Below are 9,911 nucleotides of genomic sequence, written 5' to 3'. Positions count from 1 at the left end.
ACTACTAAGCATATATGGATATTCTAGAACTCAAACATATAAGAATAGTCTATCAACTTCTGTATATTTAGACTATATATCGCCGGATCTAGGACCTCAGCTGTCGCTTGTTGGTCTTGAGAAAGTGTCGATCGATTCCAACAACGGGGTGTCGATCGATACACCTTTCAGTCCGTCGATCGATACAACTAATGAGTTGTCGATCGAAGTTCCTTCCAGGGAGCGTTACGAACGGGTTTGAATGTGTTCACTAGGTTAACTAAATCAGCTTCCGCTTGTTTCTAGTAATCCTAGCACAACCTAAACTATTTCAGACAAAGAACCAAACTTCCGAATGCGCCCTAATGTCTATAGGCAAAGTCCTAGTTAGCTATTCTAGAACACATGCATTAAGAATAGTTTAGTTGATTAATATCCTGAGACTTGGAAATTCTATATTTTGGGCTAATCCCTCATGAATATCTGAGCCTTAAATCTAACAAGGTGAACTACTCAGATATGGCTAAGCAATTCATAACAATATAATAAGTAAATTGCATAAATAGAATAGAGTAAAGAAACTGGAGTTCCAATCACAAAGCTCTGAAGGAATTCTTGAATCTTCTCTCCAAACCTAAGACTCTAAGTATTTTTATGTATTAAAAGTAGAAAAGTATGAAAGCGTGTGTTGCCTAGAGCAATGGCAGAGCACATAAATATTAGGTTAAAACTCGTCAGGGGTAATCTGGTAATTCCTGTGGGACTTGGGCTTTAAGTCGGCTGGAACCCAATTTGGCTTCTGCGCCCTTCGCCGTCGATCGAGACCACATGGTGTGTGTCGATCGATTGTTGCCTTCACCCATCGATCGATAGTCGTGGTTGATGGTCAACTTTGGGCCTTTGTCATTTTCTCTCCAAAATGCACCAAAATCACCACTTTCCTCCAAATCACTCCAAAACCTGAAATCATACTAAAAAGACTCCAAAATAACTATAAGGTATTTAAAAACACTTATATACCATGACTAAAAATTGAAAAATCCAAGGTATATCAGCACCTCAAGACTTACTCTTTTGCTTGTCCTCAAGCAAAAACAATGAGCAGTCTCTCTGAAAGGTGTTTTTGAAACAACAGGGACTCACATAATTTAATAATTTACTATCATCACCTAAACAGTATTGCAACCACATCAAATCAATCTTAACTTAGGAGTACTTTCTGTGCAATAACCTAGCTTAGCAACCAATTACATTCATCCAGCAACTTAACTAATCATGTCTGACTAACCCCTCTACTGACCTCATTTACTGCATGTAAATAAAGAAAGTGTAGAATCAACTGAACACATAGAATCAACTCAAGCAAGTATCTAGATTTGCAGGTAACCTTTTCTGATTTCCCTTCTCTCTTCTCTGAATCTGATTTTCTTTTTGGGTTGACGACTTATTTCCACACCATAACTATCATATAGTAACAGATCCACACAAAATTTCACCGTCATCATAATTAGCCACAATTAAACTACCTCAACCTATTTCCCCCCAAATTTAAAGATCGAAACTCATTTCTACACAGACTAAGACTGAGCTTGGTTTTAGTGGTTTATAACATTAACCGATATTAAACCCGATGGTATCGGTTGATATTGGTATGACGCGACCCAGACGAATATCCAACAAAATAGAGAATAGAACCCGACCCGAACCACTATTAATCTTCCCCACATCGATTTCCCCTTTTGGAACCCTAAAATCTGAAAAAACCAGAAAACAAAACAGAGTGAGAAACCCATAAAAGATGAGTAATGAATCTGCAAATTCAAGTGGAACTTCTGCCGCTCGAGCAAGAGGTAGGGTTGTTGGTGTGCCAAAGAGATGTTGGTGTGGGGAATTGGTCGTGTCGTTGATATCCAAGTCTGCAGCGAATCCTTACAGGAGATACTATCGATGTGCATTTGCGGCTGAGAACAGGGTTAGTTTACCCTTTACATGAATGCTATTGTTCTTCTTCCAGTGTGGGTTAATAGAATCAAAATGTATAAAGTGACATAATCGAAATGTCTTTGTTTGTAGCTGAGTAACGATAATCACACATACCAATGGGTTGATGAGGCGTTGGTTGATGAGACTGAAGCATTGAAATTTCGATTAGGCATACTTGAGCAGATTATTGTAGATGAGCGTGCAGAAGAAGAGAAAAAGAAGTGTGCAGAGTTTGAAATGAAGTTAGAGACCGAGGTTTTCTCAAGAATGGAAGATGCCATTACTGAACCAAAAGGGAGATCAAGAAAGTGATGGGGATTGTTGTTTTAGGATGCTTGAGCATGGTTATGGTAGCTAAGCTAATATAGATTCCGTATGGGAGATCAAGAAAGTGATGGGGATTGTTGTTTTAGAATGCTTGAGCATGGTTGTGGTAGCTAAGCTAATATAGCTTCACTTTGGTAAGTGTGTTTTGTTTAGGATGTTGTTTTCAAGAATGGAAGATGCAATGAATTTGCTCTGTTAAAGATGTTGGAAGACAAAGTATGTTATTTTAGATGTTTTAGTTGTTTTTGTGTCATAAGAATCTCGAGAAACAAGGTATAGAAGCCATTAAAATATCATACATTGAATTCAAACCTTACAAAGACTCGAATTTGAACACACCAAAAGAGAGTTTAAAACCCATTATAATAGACCACAATGCCGAGAAACAAGGTCCTAAGACCTGTAAAAAGTACATAAAAGCAAGAAACAAGTCCCTAGAACCACAAAAAAATACTTTAACCCGAGAGTCATGCATGATCCTAAAACAAGAGAAAAAACCTCCACTTCTTCACTTCACTTCATTCCATCTTCACTTCACTTCATTCCATCTTCACTTCTTAGGCTGTGTGTTTTGAGTGCAAACACCTTGAGAAGATTCAGGCAGAGAAGAGTCATCACTTAAAAAGGGCTGAAATGACACAGACCATAAACAAGAGAAATCAGACACAACACACACCATAAACACAAAACGACATACACCAAGAGAAATCAGAAACTCACCCTTTTTGGATTCTTTTTATGGAAACTCGAGTTGTGATTGGCTTCACCACATATTCCGCAATGCATGATTCGCTTCAAAAACTTCTCCTTCTTTTTCACTGGTGCTTCATCTTCGGTAATCTCTGACTCGAATTCAGGAACTTCATGCCAATCAATAGGCACATCAACACAAGATTCCATTCTTAATTTCTGGAAAAAGAAGATGATGAACACAATTGTTAACATATGGAATCAGAACCAAAACAAATAAACGAAGAAGAAGGGTGTAGAACTCACCTTATTTCTTCAGTTTCGATGGCTAGAACCACCGGAGTAGGGACGGCATGGCTTAATCTTCTGCTTCAATGGAGCTTGGTTTCGTCGAGAGGGAGACAAAGACATACACGATTTGGGGCTTTACGGCTTCACGATTCCGGATCGGGTTAGAGGGTTTAATTTGAAATTTGGGTTAACTGATCCACTTATGCCGGTTTACCCTTTCTAATCGGGTCATTTTGGTTTAATTAGGTTAACTATTGGTTAACGTTTTATTCAAAGCCTAATTAACCAACAGTAAACCGTTTTGTGTGGGTTTTAGATCATTTATTATTTTTTGTGTGGAAACGAGTTTCGATCTTTAAATTTGGGGGGAAATAGGTTGAGATAGTTGAATTGTGTCTAATTATGATGAGGGTGAAAGTTTGTGTGGATCTGTTACTATATGATAGTTATGGTGTGGAAATAGGTTGTCGAGTGGCAAAGTTGTAGGTGAATAGGGGGGTCATTGATAATGTATCTTACCCCTCGCTTCCAAACAATGTGTGATCATTCCTTTGAATTATAATAGTGGGGTCATAGGTAATGTACCTACCCCTCTGCATCTCAGGAAATCACCTCGGTCTATATAAATATATATGGATGCCAAAGAGAGGTGGAAGGAAAATCAGTGACACTAAGTCTAATACCTTCCAGACTCGTAGGAGGATTCCAATCCAATGTATACCAAGCCCCAAGACAAGCAAGTTAAGCTTAATTAGGTTGGAAGTCAACTTTGGTTCTTCCAAACATTCTCAACAAGTGTGAATAATTGGCATGCTAATCCACTTTAGCATCTATAGTACATTTTGTAGTCAATAAATCTAAGAATGGTGCTAAAGAGTGGTTAAATTAGCAAGGAAAATTGTAGAAGTTCATTGACCCTTTCTTGACCCAATAAAACTTTTTAAAAATATTTTTAAATAAAACTCAAAAATAAATAATATTAGTAAACCTCCCCTCAGATTTAAATTACATTGTCCCTAGTGTATATTTAGTCAGAGTTTTGTGAGAATATAAATCCTAAGTAATGAATGTAACAAGGAGAAACGATATGCCTGATCGCTGATGTCGCTGTCGACCGACACGAGAGTGTGTCTATCGATCGATGCTGGTGTTGTTCTGTCGATCGATGTCGACCTGGTCTCATCGGTCGATGACAAGTAATCTCTCCTTGGTTCTCTTTTTGTTTTTGTTTTTGGTTTTTCTATTTTTTTTGTAGACCTGCAATAAAGTAAAAACGAAAATAAATAATATGTAAATAGTACAACTAAAAGGAAAATTACCTAATAGTGGGTTGCTTCCCACTCAGCGCTTTGTTATAGTCATTTAGCTTGACTTTGGAAATTGTTTAAGCTAGTAATGATCAAAGTGACCACTTGGTTGTATGCAAGTGTCCACTTCATCTTTGCTCATCGAGGACCAAGTGCCAATGAAGCTTTTTATGGCTTCATCTCCTCTGCTCCACTGATTCTTCAATTTTTCTCTAGCGACCTCACTTGCATGCATCCTATGCTAGAGAGTCCCAATGCTGCGCTGTTGCATTCCAAGTCTGGCATATGTTGTTTCTGAGATGTCCTTCATCTCCTGGTAGACATCTTCTTTCAGCAAGTTTTGAGAGAAAGTGATCTCTCAAGCTTATCCTGTAATGACTTCTCGGTAACCAGCTTGCTTCGTCGTGTTGTATAGTCGCCGTCGATCAATGGTCGAGTCCTTCTGTCAATCGATGGTGACGGTTCTGCTTGAGAATTGAGTTGTCTCTGAAATGAATCCATCTCATGTTGCAAAGCGTCCAGGCGTGAAATCAATTCAACTACACTATCACGTAGTGGGTAGCAAACACCATCAAGACGATACGTGAATGATTGTATCGTATCTTCGTATGATGTGAATCGAGCGTGGATCGATGTTTGGATGCTATCGTCGATCGATGTTTGAGTGTGAGCGTCGATCAATGTTGATCTTCTTGCGCCGACTCCATGTTGTCTCTGAAGCATAGCTAGGTTTTTCTTCATCTCATCCATGCGTGTGGTCAACCAACTGATACTGTTGTCGAACGGGTAGTAGATGTCATCAAGCCTCTTCGAATGATAATCGTCTGAAGTTCTGATGCCTCTGTAGATCTATTCTACTAACTCATCAATTTATGGTTTGTTGTAATTGTTCTTCTCTGGCACAGTCGGTATGGGTACCCCTGTGTACTCTGGTAATGCGGATGTGGCCAATCATTGCGGCTCTCTGTAGAATAGCTCGGATGTCCTCCTTGGACACATGGATGATTATGCAGTCTTCGGCACGTGCAAATCCATCCTCATCTTTGTATACAACAAACTCGTCTCGACTCTCCTAGCTAGGTTTCCTCTTCCTGTTCGGATGAAGTGTTCTTTGTCTAGATTCGAAATGACCGTCGATCGATGGTGCTGCTGCGTCGTTGTTCGATGGTGGATATTCTGATCTTTTCTTCGGGTTGAAGAAATTATTGGACCCATTCATGGCAATGATATCAGCTATGTCCTCCTTGGATATGTTGACAATGCGTCCATCCATTGCTTTTGCCTGGCCTTCTGGATCCCTGAAAATACCAAATTCAACCAGAGTTAGATAACCATAATATGTATTATCTTTAACTTGTACCTCAAGATTTGATTTTCGATGATCGTCGATCGATAGCTCGATGTTGCTATCGATCGATGTTGACGTCACATCTGCAGACCATGTATGGAGAACTCCTTTATCATCCATGGCAAGACTATGGTTCTAAATGTTCTTCTCTCCGTGGTAGTCCCTATCATACTCATCAGCTCTCGTCTCCGGTAGTTCAGTGTCTACTGCGAAGTTCTCATGAAGGCTGTCATCTGCCCAACTGCCAATAGAATAATCGCCTTATATGCTGATCGTATCAACGTAGTGGTAATCAATCGCCGACTGAGGCTGTGTAGCAATGTCAAAGCGCGGATAGCAGTGTTTTGGTAAAGTGAAAGTCGCATTCGCAGGACTGCTGTCGATCGATTCTATGGACTTGTCGCCGATCGGCGGATGAAAGACTTTGTGGATCGATGGCGGAGTCTCACTGTCGATCAATCCTGAACTCTCGGTTTTGTATTCATCCTCATAGTTGCAATGGCATGCTGCAATGAATCACGTGTTAACTCCAGTGTTGGACATTTGTGGCCTCACAACTTTGAATGGATCATAGTAGACATCTTGATTAATCAGTGTAAACCACAACTGATTCGTTGATACCACTCAAATTACCCTAAGGAGTGATTTATACTCTCTCAAATAAGAGGTCGAGTTGTAGTACTCAGGGATCGAATTCACAAGGAGCTAGGGAACCTAAAAAATCTAATATGATTTGTTAAGCTAGATGGTTTTAGAGATTTAAATGTAAATTTCAGTTTTATATTGAACAAGTATTTGTTCAATAGATTGATTGAGGTTTTGGTGCTTAAAAAGGAAATAGTTAGACTTAGGGTTTTTATTCAGGAAACTTGGGATTATAATCCTACAGATGCCTAATGAGTTGCATGCATGATTATGTAAAGCTCAACTACTTAGTCAACAAATCCATCAGCGTTCGCAATGTTTGGACTTGTCTATTAACTAGATCTAATGATCTCAACTATCGTATGTCGATCAATAGAAAGTGTCGATCGATGATCCTATAGGGATATCGATCGATACACCTTTCGCTCCGTCGATCGATTATTCAATAATTATATCGATCGACGCGCTTCTAGTTAAGCTTTATGCGCAGGTTGAATGAATGCTTACTAAGCTCACTAATTCAGCTCTCACCTTACTCATAGCAAGAAACTTAGCTCAGTTAGAATGTTTTCAGGATGAGAATGAAGCTCTCGCTTTTATCTATCAATCCTAGGGCAGGTTCTAGGTAGCTAATCTAGAGACATGCATTAATGAACAATCCTAATGACAATTACCACAACTCAGCAATCTATAGTTGGGGCTAATCCCTCCTAACCTATTTAAACCTTAAAATCTAACAATAGAACTACTCAGACATGGCTAAGCAATTCATAACAACAATTAGGTAAGAAAACTTCATTAGAATAGTAAATAGATATTAATGGATTTCCGATCACAAATTATAACTTTGGATCTTCTCTCCAATATATCAAAATCCTAGAAAACCTTGCTGTGAAAATAATAAAACTAGAAAAGCACACTTTGCCTCTAACATGGTGGCAAAGCTTATATAATTAGGTTAAAACTCGTCAGGGGCAATCTTGTAAATTAGTGAAGACTTGGGCTTCAAGTCGGCTGTGACCAAACGGGCTTTTTTCGCGCTTCGCTGTCGATCAATGTCAAGATATGAACATCGATCGATTATTCCTCTCCAATATCGACCGATGGTCGAGCTCGATGGTAATCTCGGATGCTTGCTCCAAATATCTCTGATACCACTCAAATTACCCTAAGGAGTGAATTACTCTCTCAAATAAGAGGTTCAGTTGCAGTACTTAGGGATCGAATCCACAAGGAGCTAGGAAACCTATTAAATCTAGTCAGGTTATTAATTCTAGGTGTTTGTTGTTTTATGGGTTTAAAAGTAAATAGCAATCCTAATTGAGCAAGGCTATTGCTCGACTAACAAGATGATTGGGGGTGTAACTTTATTGGAAGATATTAGATGCAGAGTTTCTATTCAGGAGTTGGAGATAATAATCCTATAGATGCCTAACAGTTGCATGCATGATATATTAGAGCTCAACTCCTTAATCACAGTGATCAGCGATGGCAATGTTTCACTTAGAGATGGCAAAAGAGGAACCTGCCCGCGGGCCGGGCCCGTGTGAACTTGCTTCGGGTCGGGATTGGGTTCTAAGACACAGGCCCGAATTTGAAGCGGGCCTCGCGGGTAAGGCTTGTGCGGTATTGGACCAGACGCGGGATTGGCTCGATGTGTACCGCGGGACGCGCGGGGCTCCGCCAAAGACGATCTCTTCCAGCTCGAACGGTGATAGAAATGGCGATTGGTCATCTCCGCCAAACACTGTTCTCCGCAATTCCACCATCCACGACTTTTATGGCTCCCCTGATCCCATGTACAAGGTCTCTCTCTCTTCCTCTTTTTTCTTACCAGAACCCTAACTTTTGTCTCACCCAGAATCTAGATGAATTAGGTTTTATCCTAAGCCATACCCACCGTTGAAGAAACACATCAATTTTCAATCTGTGGTCAATTATATCAAAAAAGTTTCAATCTATGTGGTCATTTTTGAAACTTGCAGCTGAAATATGAAGCACCTGGAGCTATTGAATTGGGGAAGAGGGTAAAAGAATTGTTAATGGGAGAAGGAGGAATGAAACGTGTTGATGAAGATAAAAACAGAGGACTGGATCATGGAGCTTGGGTTCCTCTTATGCTGATGTATCCAGAGGCGGACATACCTGTTTGCCAGCTCTCTGTTCAATCATCTCAAAGTGGGACTTACCATTACAACATGGGCAAAGCATTGGCTCCACTTAAAGACGAAGGTGTTCTTATCATTGGATCAGGAAGTGCCACTCACAACTTGAGGAAGCTTGACTTTAATATAACTAATGGCTCAGCTGTTCCTTGGGCTTTAGCGTTTGATCATTGGCTCAGAGATTCTCTTCTTCAAGGAAGGTATAAACTACAGTTACAAATTTTTATTTATATATATATTTCTTGGTTAGCGTTACAAGAATCATTGATTGTACGTATTATGTGTGTTATAGAGCAAACCTCTGCTATGTTTACAGGGCAGCTGGGAAACAGGAGAGCATAAGACAGACTGCTGGATCATGTTTGGTCCGTCCTGCTCGTTTTAACCAAAGAAAAAGACAGTTATGTGCAACAATGTCTTAATGTCCTGATCATATAAACTCAAGTGATTTTAGTCATATATTTTCTAAAACTTTTTCTTTATAATGATATGTGATGAGTGGGGGATTGTATTATGATCAAGGAGAAGAACAATATGAGAATGCAAAGGACACTTCACACATGCATTCCGATCTATAAGGCCAAGGACCTCAGGTTAGTCTCTGTTCTATTTATTTATTATGTCGTCTCCATTGCTTATGATAAGAGCTGATAGAATTTAGATACTTGGTTACTAGTACATAGATCTCTTTGTTTCTTGTGTTGTTGTGTTCTTATAGCTGATAGAATTTAGGTAATAGGTTACTAGTACATAGATCTTTTTGTTTCTTGTGTTGTTGTGTTCTTATAGCTGATAGAATTTAGGTAATAGGTTACTAGTACATAGATCTTTTTGTTTCTTGTGTTGTTGTGTTCTTATAGCTGATAGAATTTAGGTAATAGGTTACTAGTACATAGATCTTTTTGTTTCTTGTGTTGTTGTGTTCTTATAGCTGATAGAATTTAGGTAATAGGTTACTAGTACATAGATCTTTTTGTTTCTTGTGTTGTTGTGTTCTTATAGCTGATAGAATTTAGGTAATAGGTTACTAGTACATAGATCTTTTTGTTTCTTGTGTTGTTGTGTTCTTATAGCTGATAGAATTTAGGTAATAGGTTACTAGTACATAGATCTTTTTGTTTCTTGTGTTGTTGTGTTCTTATAGCTGATAGAATTTAGGTAATAGGTTACTAGTAC

The 9,911-nt window shown here is 39.0% G+C and overlaps 2 protein-coding genes and 1 long non-coding RNA gene across 3 annotated transcripts; 2 read left to right on the top strand and 1 right to left on the bottom strand.

The window, feature by feature from the left end:
* Positions 1-1,777: 1,777 nt before the first annotated feature.
* Positions 1,778-2,413, top strand: LOC106334444 (uncharacterized protein At4g04775-like). Its single transcript, XM_013772724.1, has 3 exons — positions 1,778-1,951; positions 2,053-2,255; positions 2,338-2,413. Exons 1-3 carry the CDS (start codon positions 1,778-1,780, stop codon positions 2,411-2,413), a joined length of 453 nt encoding a protein of 150 aa, XP_013628178.1.
* Positions 2,414-2,565: 152 nt separating this feature from the next.
* LOC106334033 lies at positions 2,566-3,414 on the bottom strand. The gene is made up of 3 exons (XR_001268511.1): positions 3,286-3,414; positions 3,010-3,198; positions 2,566-2,917 (listed from the first exon to the last, which is right to left on the bottom strand). It is a non-coding gene; the product is annotated as an uncharacterized LOC106334033 (long non-coding RNA).
* A 4,644-nt stretch (positions 3,415-8,058) lies between these two features.
* LOC106330675 (extradiol ring-cleavage dioxygenase-like) lies at positions 8,059-9,160 on the top strand. Its single transcript, XM_013769108.1, has 3 exons — positions 8,059-8,376; positions 8,556-8,935; positions 9,052-9,160. The coding sequence occupies exons 1-3, from the start codon at positions 8,059-8,061 to the stop codon at positions 9,155-9,157; spliced, it is 804 nt and encodes a 267-aa protein (XP_013624562.1). The 3' UTR covers positions 9,158-9,160.
* Positions 9,161-9,911: the final 751 nt, after the last annotated feature.

The sequence above is a fragment of the Brassica oleracea genome, chromosome C3 (genome assembly GCF_000695525.1).
Source record: "Brassica oleracea var. oleracea cultivar TO1000 chromosome C3, BOL, whole genome shotgun sequence".
In the NCBI taxonomy this organism is placed as follows: domain Eukaryota; kingdom Viridiplantae; phylum Streptophyta; class Magnoliopsida; order Brassicales; family Brassicaceae; genus Brassica; species Brassica oleracea.
The sequence above is the reverse complement of the archived record's forward strand: the minus strand, read 5'-3'. Positions and strand labels throughout refer to the sequence as shown.